We start from the raw sequence: 20,846 nt of genomic DNA, 5'->3' as shown, positions 1-20,846 counted from the left end.
GTTTATGCAACTCTGGTTGTCACAATGGATGACAGTGGGTTTCATAGGTTCACCAAAAAATCCCACAAGCAACTTCCTAAGCCACGCTGCCTCTCGGGCAGCCATGGAAGCTGCAATGTACTCGGCCTCGGTGGAACTCTGAGCTACAAAAGACTGTTTTCTGCTGATCCAAGATATCATGGCTGAACCTAAACTGAAGCAACACCCTGAAGTGCTTTTCCTGTCAGTCACACTTCCAGCCCAATCTAAGTTTGTAAATCCGTGTAGGTCTAGATCAACTTTCTCATATTTGAGACCAAGGTTTAGAGTACCTTGTAAGTATCTCATAATGTGTTTCTCACACATAAACTGACTTAAGGCATTGACTGCATAACAAATATTTGGCCTTGTATTTACCAGGTACATCAGGGACCCAATCATCTGCCTGTATTGAGTAGGATCAGTGGATTGTGACTCTGTTGCTGCTTCCTTAAGTTTATGTAAATTTGTCTCCATGGGAGAGGTTATAGGTCTGCAGTTTAGCATTCTGAATCTCTTCAAAATGTCCAAGGTATACTTACCTTGGTTTAGTATAATGTTATCAGAATTTTGCCATATTTCCAAACCTAGGAAGTAATGAAGGAGTCCCAAGTTCTTCATATCAAATTGTTTAGATAGATCTTTCTTGCATTGATCTATAAGGTGATCTTCTCCTGTGATTAATAAGTCATCAGCATATAGAATCAATATTAGCATATCACCTTTATTTTGTTTGTAGTAGAGATTAGGATCTGCATCATTTTTAGAGAAGCCTAGTTCTGGGAGATACGTGTCAATTCTTTCATACCAGGCTCTGGGAGCCTGTTTAAGCCCATAGAGAGCTTTCTTGAGCCTACACACATGAGACTTTGCATCATGAATTTCAAATCCTTCAAGTTGCTCTAGGTAGACTTCTTCTGAGATCTCACCATTAAGAAATGTTGTCTTAACATCCATCTGGTGCACCTTCCACCCTTTTGCTGCTGCAAAGGCTAGTACTGCTCTTATTGAGGTATATCTGGCTACAGGTGCAAAGGTTTCTTCATAATCTATCCCTTCCCTTTGAGAGAACCCTCTAGCTACAAATCTGGCCTTGTGTTTTTCAATATTGCCATCTGCAGCATGTTTGATCTTGAAAAGCCATTTAGATGAAACAACAGATTTCTTAGTAGGCCTAGGAACAATCTCCCAAACATCATTCTCCATAATGGACTGATACTCTTCAGACATGGCATCCTTCCATACTTGATGTTTAAGTGCATCCGATACATTGTTTGGTTTAGCTTTAGAGAGATCATTCATAAGGGCAACATAGCTAGTGAATTTATTAGGTCTTTTGTTTTCCCTGAAGGTTCCTGAAGGAGCAGCAAACTTCTGAGCTTCTACTACAGTCTTGGTGGCTCATAGTGGTCTTTTCTTGAGGTTTTCTCTAGGTGGGTTTTGAGTTTCACCTATAGTTTCCTCAAGATTCTCCCTCTGAAGCTCAGGAGTAGGATCTTCTTCTATGTTAGGAGTAGGGATATAGATTTCAGGCTCTATTGTACTTTGGGCTCTTTTGAAGGCTAAGTCTTCTTCAAAGATTACATCCCTACTAAGTTCAATATTTCTTTGACCTTGTATATAGATTTTATAGGCCTTGGATGTTTCACTATATCCTACAAGTATTCCCCTTTTTCCAGAAGGTTCTAGTTTCAGTCTTTTCTCTTTAGGTACATGTATATAAACAGGACACCCAAATATCCTAAGGTGGCTAATATTTGGCTTTATTTTGGTAAAGACTTCCTCAGGAGTTTTATCTTCAAGATGGGAGTGAGGACATATGTTTTGTATATACACAGCAGTGCTAGTTGCTTCTGCCCAAAGATTGATATTTAGATTCTAATCAAGAATCATGGCTTTGGTAGCTTCTACAATTGTCCTATTTTTCCTCTCAACTACCCCATTTTGTTGAGGATTATAAAGTATTGTTAACTCCCTCTTAATCCTTGAATTTTTACAAAAATCTTTAAATAATTCTGATGTGTATTCCCCCCCATTATCAGTTCTTAGGGTTTTAATTTTATTTCCTTACTAGTTCTTTGTTAGTGATTTAAACTCTTTAAACCTATTGAAGATCTCTTCTGATTCTTTACACTTTAGAAAGTAGATCCAAGTTTTCCTAGAGTAGTCATCAACAAATATTACATAATACAAAAATCCCCCTAGAGAGCGTACGGACATAGGTCCACATACATCAGAATGAACTAACTCTAAAACTTTGCTTGTCTTCCTAGTACTATTTTGGAAGGCACCCTTGGTATTTTTACCTAGGGCACATCCCTTGCATGCCTCTGAATGATATTGCTTCAACTTAGGTAGACCTGTGACAAGGTTCCCATAGATGATAAAGCTCTATAATTCAGGTGGCCTAGTCTTCTATGCCAAACTTCATTTGCATTTGTCGCTTCATGAATTAGGCCTAGGTTGGGCTCTGTGCATAGCTCATACAAATAGCCTCGTCTTTGACCAATGACTTTAGCTTTCTTGATGGAAGAATTCCTTGGCCAAGCCAACACCTTGTTTTCCATGAAGGTTACTCTGTATCCATTATCTTCTAGTGCTGATATGGAGACTAGATTTCTCTTGATGTCGGGGACATATAGTACTCCTTCAAGTTGCAATGATATGCCTGTCTTCAGTTTGATGGTGCAAGATCCAATTCCTCTGACTGGATGTGAGGAATCATCTCCGATAGTCACTTCCTCATCATTCTCCTCTATCATGGAGTCTAGCACTTCTCTAAACCCTGTAATGTGTCTGGATGAGCCACTGTCGATCACCCAGGAGTTAGACTTGTTTGATGCATGGCTTGTAAGTGTTGAGTAGAGGACATAGTTCTCGGAGTCATCTTCTCTTTTGGATTTTCCTGCTTTGGCAAATGTGGCTTGATGTTTGGCTCTCTTCGGACATTTTGCAACATAGTGCCCGAATTTGTCACACCTATAGCATTGAATATGTGATAGGTCTTTCTTTGAAGTGTTCTTGCCTTGATGACCTTTCCTCTTCCTAAATTGCTTCTTCTTGGTTTTCTTATTTGTGTTAGTATTTAGGACTTGAAGGCCTTCATCCATGTTCTTTGTTTTATTCCCATCTTGTTCAATCTTGATTCTTCTTGGAGACAATCATCTCTTAATCTTTCAAACTTAGGATATTTGGACCTTGCACTGATGCCTTGGACGAATGTACTCCATCCACTAGGCAACCCATCTAGAACAATGAGTGTTAACTCTTTGCTTTGGATCTCGTAATCAAGAGTTGCTAGTTCATCTCTTAGGGTTGATATCCGCATAAAGTAAGCGTTGATTGTCTCCCCTTTGTTCATGGTGATATGATTTATCTCTCGTTTTAATGCCAGAGTTCGACTTGCATTTGATATCTCAAATGTGCTTTCAAGTGCTTTGAACATTTTATAGGCCATCGGATGTTTCCTTATGATGGGCATTATGTTGTTTCTCACCCCATCAACTATTATTTTAATGGCCTTTTCATTTCCCTCAATCCATGCTGCTTTGTCGGGTTCATTTTCAGGTTGTGCATTTTCAGTTTGAACAAATGAATCCACTTTGTTCTCCTTTAAGATCATCTTGATTCGAAACTTCCAAGCTGAAAAATCATCGCTACCTCTAAGTCTGTCTTCGAATCTGATATCGCTAGCCATTTGAGAAATGTGATGTAGTGTATAACCTTGCTCTTAAATTATTCACAAAATCGAATAGCCTTCGGTTTGATCTACTATAGCTCTAATACCATGTAAATGTATATGCAATTTTCAATTTGAAGAACAAGTTATATATATATATATATATATATATATATAATGTAGTGTACTTATTATTTCTTTGATTCACAGTATAATATGTCTGATTTTTCTTTGCTGCAGATGGAGAGAGAACATTAATTGATTTCGATGCCCTTCTCCAAGCAAATGAATCGGGTTATATATGGCAATGAGGGGAGACCAAGTGTTACCTTGGTCAGTTATGTCCCAAGATAACCCTTGATTGCACCTTTTGATTACCCAAACAACACATTGCTAATTAACCCGATATAAATCAGTGTCATTACATGTTTCATAGTAACCGATATGTTTATCAGTGTCAATGCATAACCCGATAATATATATCCGTAACTATGATATCCCTAACCGATTCCCAATCGGTGGCAGTTAAACAGGCCTGATAACTATATCAATCGGTGGCAATAAATAAACAAAACATACCCGATAACTAATCGAGGTATTACTAATAACATCCGATAATATATCGGTGGCATCATTATTAAGTGCAATTTGATAATTATGAAGAGGTTCAATATATTATAAATCATGCATATAGAAATGATATATCAATATAAATTAATATACATATGAAGTAATAATAATTACTTCATATATATATATTCATATATATTTATACATCTCCAAGATCGAACATATATATCTGCATTAATGCCATTCTTCATTTGATGTAAATGGATCTGTATTAGATTTTATCTGACCGATGCTATTTGCATCAACATAGTGAACTGATTGCTAATTGTATTATTTAAATGTTAAACAATGATTATCTATAATGACATTCAAGTTTGATCCTTTTGAAATTGAAAACTGAATTTAAATTAGTACGTTATGTTTCAAATTTTGAAATTTGTAATGGTTTTGTTTAGCATGTGTATTGGTATATGACATTCTAAACTTATATATATATATATACAGAGAGAGAGAGAGAGAGAGAGAGAGAGAGAGAGAAGAATTTTAATCTTAATATTAACTAAAGAGAAACAATAGATACAACTACCATAAACTAACAGTCTTGCAGACTTCCAACTCCTAACAAAGAAGAATACTTACATGTTTGCAAAAAAAAAGTTAAAACCCAAGCAGCCTTCAAAGGGACATTACTTCTGTAAAAACCACCCAAAATCATCAAACTAAAACTATTAGCATGAGCATTTGATCAACGTAACATCTACCACTACTGCATCTAGAAATGAAAAGGCAGAGTTAAACAACAGTTGACATTAGGCATAGTGCTGCCGTACCCTCTACCACAATTATTCAGAAATATTATAAAAACAAGAGAAATCAGACAGATCTCAGACCAGAAGGCCTGGCCATGACACCACTGCATATGCCTATCTCGGTTAAAGGCTGCTCTCCAACATCAGCAGCCACCTGAGGCCCATTATCTTGAACTTTGCCTTAAAGGGACGGATTAGTGACATGACAATATTGAAGGTTGTGGGTCATCTCCACACCGTGAGGAACTCGACTGCTGATATCATAAGCATAGCAAAAAGATTTGCTCCACAGAATAATAACATCCTGTTTAAAATCCTTGATATCCGCAGCAAGGTTAAGGGGCATAGCTTTTCTATAGAAGGATCCATATCTTTGCCAGAAATTTTGGATGAAAGATCCTTGATCTATTCTATCTGCTTATAAACCATCTGCTTGAGCTCAGACAACTCTATTGCACCTATGTATGATTGAGGAGAGGCATTAAAAAAGAGAGGAAGACACAGGAGGTCATATGGTTCTTAAGGACAGCAAGATCTTTAGCAACAAGCTTAATTCATAACTAAATGAAACCTGGCATTCAATGTAATGTCCCAATTTCTAAGCATGAGGATGTTTGGGTCACTTTCTAGCCTTGGGTAGAGTTTTGAGCTTTCTCAAGCTATCATGCCTTCCTTCAACCCTCGCTTCCCTACTTTCCCAATCCTTTGCTTTACGCAGGTTTACAAGATTTGCCTTGCCTTGCCTTGGTATATTTTCCCCAAACCCCCACCTATTATTATTCGTTGAGATTTCAGATTTTCCCTTGCTAGCATCCCTTTCATTCCTTCCCCCAATCCCCACTTCTCCTTCTAATGATGTCAGGTATCTTCAAGTCCCGATCCTCACACAACAGCTCAAACTGTTTACAAGCTCCCAAAAAAAAAAATTCTCTTGCATCATTGCTTACCAACTCCCATCATGCTTTCCCTCTTCTGGACCTTTAGGTTCCTCTCTACCATAATCACTCTCGTGAAAATTGTTAGCAACGATATCCCATTCCCTACCATCCCACCACTCTACCTTCTTGGGCCCATGGACTTTTGTCTTCCCATTCACCTAGCAACCCAATTCCCCAACCCCCACTTCTCTACTCACACTCCTGTCCAAGCCTTCTTCTCTAGGTCTCCAAAGCTTATATTTCCAACATACCTTATGCAAAATTGCTTGCTCCCCGCATCCCCATGTCTCCCCAAACCCTTGTTTATCTCATGCAGCCTTTAACATGTGAATTCCCAAACCCCAACTTCAAAAATTTGGAGTATTCTTTTCACTCTGTCCACCCTTCAGGCATGCCTTTTCCCAAACCCTTGCCGTTCAAACATAAGGTTTCACCTACCTCCCTACACAAACCAAGACATCATTAATAGCCTCAAGTGGATGCAATAAGACCGAGGAAGATTTTCAAATGTCTATCAACACATGTGGGCCCCTCAGAGACATGGTTTGTGTACAAATGCAAAGGGTTGCAAATGTAGAGGCCATGGTTTCACGTACACGACCATGTGAAGATGTTGCTAGCAGGCATGGGTGACCTATACACTTGCAAATGACCCTTGCTCTTCTAGGTATGTCTTTTTAAGAATGATTAGAATTCTATGTTGAATCTTTGTCATGCAATTTGTGTGGAGGTTATTTCAGTACATTTTATGTGACATTTGCTGTGTAAATTTCAGAACTCGGAATTTTCTAATAAATTTTTTGGTTGACGACATTTCATTCAACCAAAATGCTATTAATGAGCTGGTTATCCAAGAATGATTGAAATGGTTGCTGGTTCTCGCATTCTTGAAGAAAAGGTGCGTGGCCTTGGTATTCATAGGAACTAGAGACATGGGGATGAGAGTCAATTGACTGTAAAGAGCAGCAAAGCTTTTGGATTAAAGCTCCAAACCCAGCACCTTGACACTATTAAGAACTTTTACGCCCCTAAAAGACAAAGACTAAGAGGCATATCTGTTATTTATCAAGATCAAAACAGGTTTTCTGCCTGAATTGGCTAGCTTCCAAATGGGATGTTTGGTTTGAGGTTTACCAGCCTTGGTTTTACCTATTTTTGGAGCTCATGGGGCCTGTGAAGAAATTCTACTAGAAATTACTAATTAGAAACAAAGCTATTGAAACCAACCTAAAGTCTTGCAGACTTGACAAAAGGATCCCATCAAGCAGTCACCACATCAAAAGGCAAGATTCCAACCCCACCAACAGCCAAGCAAATTTGAAAAAATAATAAATTCAAAATTCATCTGAACCACAGTAGCATTCCATTTACATGGAAAATATAAAGAGTTAATGGAGTTCGATCATACAAGTTTAAAATGAGAAAGACATGGGAAAAAACCAACCAATTTAAGAATACCAAGATGGTCATATAAACAAAGAGAAAACTGCTATTTTTATTTCATGCTAAAAACAGTGCATAGAGAGACAAACAAAATTCAAACATAAATGATAGGACATAAATAAAGATTCGATGTTGCCAGTTACTCTCAAATTCTCAAAAAGCATCAAATTCACAATCATGTGCAGCGTACCCATTGCAACTTCAGTCTTATACAAAACAAAAGTTTAAAACACAGTTAGCATCTGGGGCTCCTACACTACAGAATGTGAAGTGGAAGCCAAAGCCCCTATTTTCCTGTCCTTCTCCCTACAACTGTGATCACAATCATCAAAAGCCTCATTCAGGATGGCCAAATTCATCAAATGAGGACTCCTAATAAACTATGATCCATCTCGTTTCAAGGTTTATCACATCAAAATCAATCGATTGGTCATCTTCAACACTACCTGAGATTAGCATATGTTTGAGATCTATTAGCGTGTGCTAGCAATTTGAAGTCCTTACATGTTGCAACTCGTAGTTAGGTGAAAGGAAGCAAGGTGTGCAAAAACACTTCCTACACTAATTTAATGAGAATAGTAATGTGCGAATTTTTCAATCCTTACAATTGTAGAGAGTAGAAACACATATAAACATGAAATAAACAATATATTATAGCACAAGTGTACAAGGGAAACAGGAGAAAAACCCCACACTCCAAAGCAGCCCAATGTATCTTCAGTAAATCAATAGATTACAATACACTTGTAAAGCAAGCCCTCACAAGAGTATCACCAACATACAAACTTGGAGAGATTTTGACAACATGAAGGTTCCTGAAAACTAACCGTACAAACTATAACTCCAAGCACCAATTTCTGGAAGATTAGCAAACTAAAAACCATTTGCAAAACCATGAAAGGTATGGCACCCAAATGCATGGGTTTGAATTCCAATGCCCCTCCTGGTTTTCGTCCTCCTGACTATTTTAGGCATATTTTTTACACCTCTTACATTGCTATACTTGTATATTTGACCACCCAAACATGGGCACCAAAATTTGTCCTCATTCAACCATGCAAAGATGTTCCATGAAACGCGTCCATACCTATTGTAATGCTTGTAAATATTACAATTAACCTCCCTCTTACAAGCTCTTACGTGTCATAAGAATCTATTATATGTGACTCAAGAATCTATTATATGTAACTCCCGTCATGATGACCTTACACACACCACAAGACACCAACACATGGCCAAACCATGCCACCTCAAAGTGTGATGCATACTTCCTTATGTGAGGACAAATACCACTAAAGATGCAATCTAGTAAGCTTCCAAACGGAATGCCAACTCTCCAACACAAAGAAAAAATCACTAGAAGATGAAATAGTGAATGCAAACAAAATACATTAAAACAAACAAAAGGAATGCAAGGTCGAGACACCTTTTCCCAACATGTGGAAAGGTTGAAAACCATCAAAGCTGGAAACATGCCCTGATTTGTTGATCACTGATTCTTCTATTCACTTATCTGCCTTTGCCCTGTAAGTGTCCAAAATTCTCTTTCTAGAGTGTAATTTGAAAAATTATGTCAAAATGAAAAGGCCAAGTTTATGCATGCAAGAGGGCGGATACTTTATTAAAAATCCATCACAAATGGTGGTTTATGTGTAGTTTATTGAATTAAAAACCGCAGGTTTTTCAATAACCAACAAACCATTGACTGAAAAGTCTGTTCAACACAAAAAACACAAGGCTACTTCAAACCAGCACACCAAACCTGTTAGTCTGCAATTAACCATGGGTTATTGGTGGTTTCTACTTCTATGATCTAAACAATTCAATTACATTCTGTTTGCACAGACAACCACCTGATCATATCCTCAAACAATACAAGTTATGTCAAAGAAGGATGTGGTGGCATTAATGATTTATAAAATAGGCTTGAAATAAAAATACATGAGTGCATATGCACTTCTAAATATCCACCACTCAACATAACTCAAAATTAATAATATGAAGGACCATCCAAATGACCTGTAGAGGGCAGCTACCCCAACTTGTGAAAGTTAATTTCTCCATTCATCTCTTGTCATTAAGATAAAGCCCGCATCTAATCCCATGGTAAAGAAGATGTCCCAAACTGCCTACCCACTCCTAATCCACCTAAAGAGAGAAAGCAGGTTTGACAAGGATGTCCGTAGCTTTGTTATCTCCACAAGGACATGATAAATAGTAAAAACTATACTCCTGGGCATTTTCAAGAGGGTATCAAATATCAACCACTACATGTTTAAGCTGTCAGTTTCTCGCTGCAAGACATAAACATCCAGCCTTAGTAGCACCCAATTTGGCACTATAGACATCATCAGTATGGACATTGACACAAGTGATTCAGAGAATTCTATCTCAAAAAACCTGCTTTCTTTTTAGCAACCTTGTAATTGTGGTACAATTCAAGTCAACCTTAAAATAGCAAATGGGGGAAAAACGAAATGCCAGAAATTAACCACAATACTTACCAATGACAATGGAGATTTCAGTGCTATAATTAAATTATTCACACTAACCCCAATAGAACACAAAATAAATCTGCAATCACAATAAATTAAACCTAACAATTTATGTGCTATTACTAAAATCTCCAGAAAATACCTTGGTAAGACATACAATATTTAGGAAAAGAACTGAAATACTAACAAACTAACCCCAGAAATTTCGATGCTGAACTCAAAGCCCTTACAATTGCTGAAATGTAACACCATAAATTTCAGTGCTAAACAAATCCCTTTCGAGTACTGAGAAATTAAGCCCATAAATTTAAATTATAACCTAGCACTAACCTAGAGAACATATAAAATAGTAAAATATTCTCAATATGGATCATAATATAGGAATTAAAAATTATAAAGCAGAAAATTATATGTTAATATAATAGTAATACTATCACAAATACTCGCTAAACCAATTTTGCACTGACCTTAGGACAACATACACTACAAAAAAAACCTCGAAAATATATGTTATAGAGAATACATAGAGAAAAAATTCAAAGAAAAACCTCACAGACACCACAGAAATGTACATGTTAATCTGAAGAGTTCACTGTAATCTCAAAAAAACATCTCAGACAACCCTCAAAATCATGTTGCACGGAAGAATTATACAGAAAAACTTCAAAGAAATTCCTCTCAAATATAAAATTTAAATGTTAATGACATCACACGAACTCCAGAAGAATATCCAAAAGCGAAACACAAAATCCTCAAATTGTCAACTTCGAAGGAAAACATATACAGAAAAAAACTAAGGACTACCAAATGCCAACAACTTAACCACAGAAATTTACACGGCCTAAAGAATCGCATTAACCCCGGGAGAACGTCAAAAGAAAACCCTCGAAATCAGGCTAACATTATTAGAACCTACAGCAACCAAAAAGGAACCCTCCAAACGATGTCATGCAGAAAACTTGTGCAGGCGAAAATTAATGAAAAATATCACAAATACCAACAAATTAACCTCACAAATTTTCAACGTAAGCTTTAAAAAACTAGCATTAACCTAAGAAAAACACTGCAATACCAAAAAAGAAGCCTCAAAATTGAAGTCCTTACTGTAACAAACTTTCTACAGTCAGAACAAAAATGCAACCAAAAAAAGAGCAAAGAATTCTTGCCTCTCAAGCCTCAAAATAAAGTTAAGATTCAAAAACTTTAAAGCAAGCAACTCATGGAAAAACCAGAGACCTGTTGTCTTCTAAGCCCTTCAGTACAACAGACAACATTAAAAACCATAAATTATTATCTTCTCCGTCCTCAAACTAAAACTAATAGAAATTAATTAAACAATTCTAAGCAAAACTTCCAAGAATTCTCGTCTTCGAAGCCTTGAAAATTACTTCTCAAACATAACATCTAAGAAACAGGATGAAAGACAAACAGAGAATTCCTGCCTTTTCAACCCTTGCATCAAAAGTCCTCCTATCCACGCCGGTATGAGACGCGCACACCACCATTCCGGGCGTCACCTTTTCACATTCCTTGTCAATCAGCTGTCTCGAAGGCAGCCGAAATGCCGCCTCCAACTCCTGCAAATCTTTAACATTTTCCAAAGAAAATTCTTCATCGCGAGCTCCAGCGAAATCTCCTTCAAAGTGAATTATGAGCTTATCATTTTCAAGCTTCAGCGAAACTTCGTACCAGGCACCGTCCGCAGACTTGTACTCCAGGCATGGAACGTAACCTCCTCTGCGCATTTTCAGGAATTTGCCCTACAATTCAAGCGTAAAGTAGCACAGTTATGCAGCTTAAAACCAGAGAGCCTGTAGAATTTTACATGTAAACCTAGTTTGGCTTTCCTCACACATCTGAAATGATGAATGCGAAAAGTGTGGAACGGCGTTTTGTTCTCGCGCCGAAATGCTGCGTCAGGCGGACAGTAGAACGAGTGATTTTTTCTCTTTGTTCAATCAATCAATCAGTCAATTTTAATGACGTGACCATTTCTTTCTATGTTCGAATCTTCATGTTAACGTTATGTTTCTTTTTTTAAACAGTAGCTGGACCCCAACATAACAACAAAATATATTACATCAAAATTTTGTTAGATTTGAATTTTCTCTAATCAATTTTTTCCATTGTATTAAATTGTATGGAAGTTTATACATGTATTGTTTATAGGTATAAGTTAGCTTTAAAAATCATGTATCACAATTTTTTTTTTTAAATTATAAATGTATTTTACAGAATGTGTTGAAATTGAATTATATTTTTTAATAGAATAAGAATATTTCTTTTCTAAAAGGTGAATAGCTCAATAATATTATTTTTCACTAGTCACAAGTAGTGTCTTGAATGCAAGTATATCCAATATTCTCATTAATGTACTTATAATTCAATGTAGAAATCAAGACAATCCTTATCCCAAAGTAGTATTTTAATTATTAAAATCAACATTTATGTCAAAGTACTTAAAATGATTCAAATAACTCTTCTATGTGATGGTACTCTGACAAACGTCACAATGACACTTGAAACATAAAAGAAAGAAAAAGACATTTTATTATTTTTTTTAATTTTATTTTATTTATTTTCTCTTTTCATGCACTCAATTAAAAAAATAATTATTATTTAATGCTAATTATATTAGCCTCAATTACCACTCACTTTAATTTTCAATTCTATCTTCATCATCATGCAATTAACTGTCAAAAACACATCAAATTAAATAAGAAGAATGTAAAAGTAGATAGAAATGGTAAATTACTAATATATGCAAAAATCTTAAATTTACTAATTTTTTAAGCTCGTACCAAAAAATGTTCAAGATAATCTTGTTTAAAATTATATTCTATTTTGAAAAGATTCATAATTAATATATATTAATAATAAACATTATATAATCAGTTAATAATTATTAATGATAAATATAAAATCTTAAATTTTATCTATTTTGACAAGTTTCTAATTCATATTTAAGACTATTGGAGTTGAGGAAAAATCAACTCTACAGCACCCAAAGATCACATGCATGCAAACCTGTCACAGAAGGAGAGAAGCAAAAAAACTATGGAGGCTAGAATTTAGAGATCCAGAAAAGAGGAGTCATATTGATTGTGCAACAGGAATGCAATTCAATAGTTACAATTGTTATGAAATTACAAAGAGAGTATCCTTATAAAAGGATACTCGAAACCCTAAAGGTGAAAACCTTAAAGAATTATAAGATTCCTAAGTTAAGCTTAAGTATAGAGTATAATAGAGTAATAATCAAATAAATAATTATGAGCTAATAAAAGATAACTCTAACACCCCCCCTTAAGATGAACTTAAGGAGTAGCTAAAAAAACTAAATGCATGAAAGCAAAATGCAACTACATGAAGAAGGCAAATTTGGCTCCCAGCAACAAGGCCTGATGAGTTACCCAATCACAACCAAATCTTTATGAACTTGAGAAAAAGAGAAAACCACATGGGAAAAAACTCTACTCCAAAAAGAGATGGAAAAAGCAAGTGACGGACTAAAGAAGCCTCCAAACAAGAATGTTCCAAAAGATAGGAACAAAAGAAGAGTAGAAGAATCACTGACGTGTGAAGAACCTGCAAACACTGTCGATCTAAAGAACCTCCTCTGAAATAGAAGATGATCAAGTAGAGAAGACTGTAATCTGTATGAGTGCCCTCAAATAACACTAGTCGAATCAGATAGAAAACAAAGGCAAACAACTGAACTCGAAGATACAGATGGCATAAAACACCAAAGCTTGAAGAGTTGATCCAATGAACCAAGGAAACATTAGAACAATAGGAGAAACCCACCCATAATGAGGACAAGGGTGATGGATAGGTACACTGAAAAGGATGGCCAACAAGAACAGCATGACGAAGAACCAGAAACATCGAAGGTGCAGAGAAAGTACATAGTGTCGTGGAAGGAACACTCACTTGACACACATCATGAGGTTAATGTTGTAGAAGGAACACTAACTTGACAAAAGGTAGATGGAAAATAAAGGCAAACATCAACCCCCCCATGGCACTTTATAATGTAGTGCATGTACAATAAGGCACAAGATGTGCAAGATCCCAAGTATACAATGCATAGTGGCACTTTATTTTAGTGTGTTTGCAAAAAAGGAAATGCTTACAAAATGATGTCTACAAAGATCAGAAGAAACATAAGGCTGAAAACACAGAAAGAATAGCCAAAGACAAGACATCCTACCAAAAGAAAGAGATCCCATGACCTGAAACATCGAAGATATTCACTAGAGTGCTGAAAAGAAAAACTCTGAATAAAATGTACCTAGAGAAGAATCTAGAAAGAAAACTCATATGACTGGAAAGTGCACAGAACAATCTTTCCAACGATATAAAGTTTTCAAAAAATGGAGTTCGGATGCTCAAGTTATGTCTCCCGAAGTGCAAAAATGAACCTCTAGCTTTGACAGCAACAAACACCATCAAAAAAGAAAAATTAAAAATTAAAACCTCTAGATTTGGATAGAGCTCAGAAAGAGCTTTCCGACGATATAAGGTTTGTCGAAAAATTCCTCTGTGTGCCCAAGATATGGCCAAAAGACTGAAGGTGCTCCGAATGGGCCCAGAAGGGGCTTGAAAACTGCCTACACAGTGCTGACGTCAGCAGTCGATGAGCCTAAATTTGACGGTCGTATGGCCATCACAGCCAAAAAACATAGTTTGCGCAGGAAAATCCCTTAAAAAAATAATCTGGTCACTTGCGAAAAAAATCGATGTGGAAAACAAGGGTGTCGGTCGGGAAATTGAGTCGACAACTGGAAAAAGGAGGCGGTGGTCACAAACAAAAGCTGGCTGCCAAAGAATGCAAATCCTAGGCCGAAGCGTAGATCCTGAGGTAGATCTGGGTAGAGGTTACATTGGTCGGGCGGAGGGACCAAGGTGGGCGAGAGACAGCCGAGAGGGGCAGCAACCGGTTTGCAAACGTCAGTGAGGTAGGGGACAAGGCCTGCCACGGTGGGTACAGGACCCACAGGCCTGCGTAAGCAGGTACCAGCAAGTACCCTAAATTAATCGCCCCCCTTTTTAAAAAAAATATGCTCCCCTCTTTAAAAAATATGTCGCCTCCTGCCCTTTTATCGTTTTTTTTAAATCAAAGCCAAATTTTTGTTTAAAAAAAATTTGAATCCCCATTAAAAAAATCTGCCTCAATCTGCGTGCCTGAGGTCGTACGACCCTAGGCCTAAAAAATTGTGCCTCAGAGTACATTTTCACCAAAATATATCGAATTATATATCAAAATTGGTGGAATCGGCCTCTTGAATCCAACTGTGAGGTCCTTTTGGCACAAAAAGGTACCAAAAAAATTAGCTAGCCCTATAAGTGGAAAAAAGCAATTGCATAGACCCCCAAATACACAGATATGAAGAACAAGGCCAAAAATCTCTCATGAAGAGAACATGGGCATGCAAATCTAGAGCTCTAATACCATATAAGAGTTGAGGAAAAATCAACTCTACAGCTCCCTAAGATTACCTACATGCAAACCTGTCACAGAAGGAGAGAAGCAAAAAATCTATGGAGACCAGAATTCAAAAATCCAGAAAAGAGGAGTCATATTGATTGTGCAACAAGAATGCAATTCAATAATTACAGTTGTTATGAAATTACAATTGTTATAAAATTACAAAGAGAGTGTTTACCTCACTGGGTAAACAGGAAGAATACAGAAACTGAACAGCAATGCACAATGTAATTACAAAGGAAGTACCAGAATAAGCTTTCCATTAATGTCAAAAGATGTTCATATTATAATCTGTCATCAACATTACATGTCCTCCAACACCCGGAGGTGGTACGATATATAACAGCCGAAGGGGTGCGACACAACCGTCGCGACTCCAACTACCTACCCATCGGCTAACTGACTATCAACAATTCACATTCCTAAACTATACATATTTTCCGATAACATCATCCCCCCAAAAAAAGAAGTTGTCTCCGACGACTAACAACAAAATGGAGACAATGCATATATACACCCAAAACAAAGTCAAGGAGGGGGCTGAGGAAGCGTCCCTGAAGTCGAAGGCTGGGATGCCAGTGTCTGGGCCGCTAGGCGGGCGCGGAGGTCATAAACCTGCTGAGTGCGTGCTACCACATCCCGCTCCACCACCAACACCTTCTCTAAAGTCGTCTTCACCATATGCGCATCTTCCAGCAACTCCTTCTCCTTGGTATCCGCGGACTCTGTCATACCAACCAACTGAGTCTGCAACAAACCCCGCTCTGCAGTAACAGCATCCAACTCCTGCTACACAAGGCTCCGCGCACTCTGCTCCTCCGACAGGCGGATGTCAACCGCAACCTTCTCTGCACTGGCTGTCTCAAGCTATGCTAACAACTGTGTCCTCTCGGCTACCCACGAAGCCTGCTGTCTGGTGAGATCTCTCTCTATCTCTACACGAGCAGCCTCGCGGACCGCGGACTCATGCTGCGTCTGCCATAATGCATAGTAGGCATCCCTGTAAACCTGCGCAATCTGTCGGACGAGAGTCGTCACCCTACTCTCCACGACGAGCTGAGGCACACTCCAAGCTTCGAGCATCGCATCTGTCTGAATAGCTGGCCACCCCTGTGACTCAAAGCATGTAGCAAAAGCTGTCGAACAGCCTACCCGCATAAACTTGAGGACCTGTTCTAATTCCTCCACAACCTGCTGCAAAGCTCATGTCTTAGCCGTGGCCACCACTCGCCGACCCCTCGTCACCATGTCTGCTAAGTAAGCCTCAATGTCCTCCCCATCCTGCCCCGAAGGCTGGGACCCTGATATAGGTGCAGAAGGCTCAAGTGGGACCAAAACTGTTGCATCCTGCTGGCACAAAGGTGTCTCCTCTACCCCCGCCTGCTCCTGGATAGCAGGGATGACTTCTCCTATCTCATGCCCTACTGCTGGTACCGGTGTCTCACCCGATGAATCTTCCAAGTCTACCACCTCCGTCAAAGGCTCTCGCCGAGGTGAGATCACAACAGCTCCCACTGGTGGCATCACCGTCATCTGAAATCGCCGGGTTAGCCAACTCCCCATAGCCACCACCGATGGATCCATACTCAACACCTCCGGACCTCTCTCCACCTCTAAAGTGTGTCTATCCATGGGCTCCTCCAACAAGGAGGTAGACACAGTCGCTACTGCCTCGGATCCCACAACGTCCAACCGCACCTGAGGCTCTGCATCGACCACCTCCCTGTGCTCCTCCTCTGCCACTACTTGCTGCGGTGATCCACACGACTCCGCCATGCCTTCTGTACGTGCCTCTATGGCCGGAGGCGGTCCCGCGGGTGGCGCACTAGCCTGCGGAGGTGGTACGATGGAAGGTGATGCCACCTGCTGCATGGGCCCAAGTGCAACGAGCGTGCGGCCCTCCCCAAAAGCTGGAATTGACGTGCCTCCCACTCCCGCGGATGACCTCACAAGTGTGCCAAGTGGTAGTGAGGGTGGTGCAAACAAGACTCGCTCCCCCACAGGCTCCATCCTCCCCTCTTCTGTCGCCCTACTGCTACTATCCTCCGTCGAATCCTCCTCCTCCGAAACCTCTTCGCTGCTGGAAGTCTCTCTTCCACTATCAGGTTCTACCGAGGGGGTCTCTACTATCCTTTTCCGTTTCACCGAAGAATGGCCAATGTCAAGGTGTCTCCAATGCATGATAGGAGGCTCACCTACAGCCAATGGTCTCTGCGGCTGTATCTCCAATTCTGCCTCCGGTACTACTTCTCGCGTGGCCTCTAGAAACAATCCGATGGCATAGTGGGGCATGTAAAACGTGCGCTACTCCATCCTCAAGAACTCACACATCCGCTCTGATAACAATGTAGCCCAATCATACACAACGCCATTCAGAAGTTCATTCATCAATATGATCTGCGGTAGAGCAATATCCGATGCCCTACCAGACCCCGTCAACCTGCTCTTGATGACGTCCATTATGCACCGCCAATGGCCCTCTGCAACAAAAGACCTACGCATCCCACGGCTCTTCGTGGCATCAACAATGCTCTCCAATTCTGCTGTGGTCAAGTCTCGGGATACTCGTTTAATCCAATATTCTTTTTCCTCCCGCGTCATCTTCTTAGCTTTCAATTCCACTTTCTTGCCATGTACTCCTGGAATGCCAAACACTCTCGTGAAATCTGCCGATTTGAAGGATATCGTGATATCCTTCCCAAGGTACTCAAAAGTACTCGTCCGTGAATGGCTATCAAAAGTGTCTACCATGAACTGTAATGCTCCCTCATACTCACGGATAGCAAAGACAGGCATTCGGATGGCCCACTCCACTCTTGCTTTACGGAAGCTCTTCTTCACCAAATCATCATCTGGTACATCTTGCCACCATTTTCTGCATTCGGACCCATTCAATCCCTCGAAGGTGATATGTTGTGGGGTCAATGCGTTCTTCCCTCGTGCGGCATGTTGCTGTGGTGTCTTTCTCTTCTACCTGGCGTGCATTGTGCTACCGGCTATGCGAACACCCGAAGGAAGAACTCGCGTATCCTTATTCCTATGGCTGCTATCCTGCAACTGTTTTTTCCAATTCCTTTTTCCTGCAGACTCCATTAATTTCCTCCTCTAATTGATTCTTGATTTTAGCCGTGTCGTTGCAAAAGCCGCTAACTACCTCCGGGCAGCTAAGACTGCGGAGGTGATCCCTTGTATGTGCCTGTGCGTTGGGCGTGCGGTAAACACTGGGAGGAGCCAACCCAAACTTGTCGCTGTTGTCCCCGTGCGTTCCTTTTTCGCATCCGTTATTTTCCACCGCACTTTGAACTTGTTTTATGTCTACGTGCCCACCGCACGGTAGACTTTGTTCGTGGCTTCGCGCTGTTGTCTGTGGGGTATGTGCGGTGCGTTTTTGTGTTTTATTGACCGCACAGTGTTTTCTTTTTTTTAATCTCCTTTCGCGTTGTTCGGTGAGGGTTATAGGTGGTGCGGTGGACACCGCACGGTGGTTCCACCGCGTGGTGGTCACTGCGTGGTGGTTCCACCGCGTGGTGGTCCCCGCGTGGTGGTCACCGCACGGTGGTTCCACCGCGTGGTGGTCACTGCGTGGTGGTTCCACCGCGTGGTGGTCCCCGCGTGGTGGTCACCGCACGGTGGTTCCACCGTGTGGTGGTCCCCGCACGGTGGACCCAAAGTTTTTTTTTTATTATTTTTTTATTTTTATTTTTTTTATTTTTATTTTATTTTATTTTATTTTTATTTTATTTTATTTTTATTTTTTTCAATTGTCGAGTTGCCTGCTCGCCTCCAGCCTCTGATGATATACTTTAAGTTTTGAGCCATTGACAACCTCCAGAATTTCTTGTCCGTTGAGGGTCCAGAGTTTGACGGACCCGTTTGCTACGACCTCTCAGACCCTGTACGGGCCTAACCACTTGACCTTGAACTTGCCAGGCTTAATCTCGTTTCGTCCATTATATTTCAAGACTAACTGCCCCGAGGTGAACCTCGTCCGCCGAATGTGTTGGTCGTGCCAATGTTTCCTTCGTTGCTGGGCCACATCTGTCACCCATTGTGCCATCAGCCTTCGTTCATCGAGTTTGTTTAGGGCATACAGGCGCTCCCTCGGGCTCTCCATATCGCCAAGTTTATTCTCAATAGCAATTCGGAGACTTGGCACCATGAACTCCATCGGTACTACCGCTTCCTGTCCGTACATTAATTGGAATGGTGTCTGGCCCGTCGTTACTTTGTAGGTGGTGCGGTATGCCCATAACACCGACGGTAGTCGCTCCTCCCAATCTGCCTTTTCTACCCCGCATGACTTATAGATGACCGAAACCAGAATCTTGTTGGTCGCCTCCGCTTGACCATTGGCCCTCGGGTAATACGGACTGGACGAGGAGTGAAAAATTTTGAACTCCGTCGTAAGGAGTCTCACCACATGGTTCACAAAATGGCCTCCTCTGTCACTGGTTATTTGAAGCGAAATTCCATATCTCGTGATAATTTGTTCATAAATAAATCTGGCTGTACTCACCGCGGTGTTATCGGGTAGGGCCCGTGCTTCGACCCATTTTGTCAAGTATTCCGTAGCTACCACAATGTATGTACATCGCCGCGGTCTGCTAACTTTTAAAGGCCCCACAAAATCAAGCCCCCAATGTTCGAATAACTCTTGTGCCGCTGAAGGGTTTAATGGCATGAAGTCTCGTTTTAGTGGTTTTTCAGCCCTCTGGCATGTATCACAGCTTCCGACCCATTCTCTGGTGTTGCTGTGTAGCGTCGGCCACCATAGTCCGGCTAACAGTACTTTCCTGGCCGTCGTGTCCGGCCCCATATGACCTCCTGCGGGTCCTTCGTGTGCTTCCTTCAAAATCCCCGGTATCTCTTCCTCCATCATGCATCGGCGGAGTACTTGATCTGTCCCCATTTTGTAAAGGAGTCCATTGATCAGTTGGAACGTTCGGCTCCTCAGAACCAGTTTGCGTCGTTCCCCTGGTGGCATGTCCCGAGGGAACTGGGACGTCGATAGGTACTCGCCAATACGAGTGTACCATGATGGTAAAATCGCAATCCGAAATAAGTGCGCATCCGGAAAATCATCATTCACCCCCTCCACTCGTTCTCCCGACTTGATTCGTGACAGTTGGTCAGCGATCACATGGCTCTTCCCTGACCGTACTATAATGTTGAATGTGAATTCTTGCAGTAATAACAACCACCGACTCACCCGTCCTTGAATAATAAGTTTATTCACCAAGTACATCAAAGCTTGGTGGTCTACATAGAAGGTGAAGGGTGTCGCCAACAAATAATGTCAGAACTTCTGTACTGCGTAAACCATGCCGAGCGCTTCCCATTCAGTTGTACTGTAATTCCTCTCAGCTTTCGAGAGTAGTCTACTGGCGAAGTAGACCGGGTGAT

The 20,846-nt window shown here is 40.2% G+C and overlaps 1 protein-coding gene across 3 annotated transcripts in view; it reads right to left on the bottom strand.

Annotated features, from left to right (window-relative positions):
* Positions 1-11,929, bottom strand: part of LOC131066363 (uncharacterized) — a 59,405-nt gene extending 47,476 nt beyond the window's left edge. For 2 of the 3 annotated variants that reach the window (XM_058001105.2, XM_058001107.2), the window contains exon 1: positions 11,395-11,928. In XM_058001105.2, the coding sequence (XP_057857088.2) occupies positions 11,395-11,697 (303 nt within the window). In that variant the 5' untranslated portion in view covers positions 11,698-11,928. Of the gene's footprint in view, positions 1-11,394 lie in introns of all 3 variants that reach the window. The other variant, XM_058001106.2, reaches the window with a different exon arrangement.
* Positions 11,930-20,846: the final 8,917 nt, after the last annotated feature.

This window comes from Cryptomeria japonica, chromosome 3 (genome assembly GCF_030272615.1).
Source record: "Cryptomeria japonica chromosome 3, Sugi_1.0, whole genome shotgun sequence".
Taxonomy (NCBI): Eukaryota; Viridiplantae; Streptophyta; class Pinopsida; order Cupressales; family Cupressaceae; genus Cryptomeria; species Cryptomeria japonica.
This window is presented reverse-complemented; position numbering and strand designations above follow the sequence as displayed.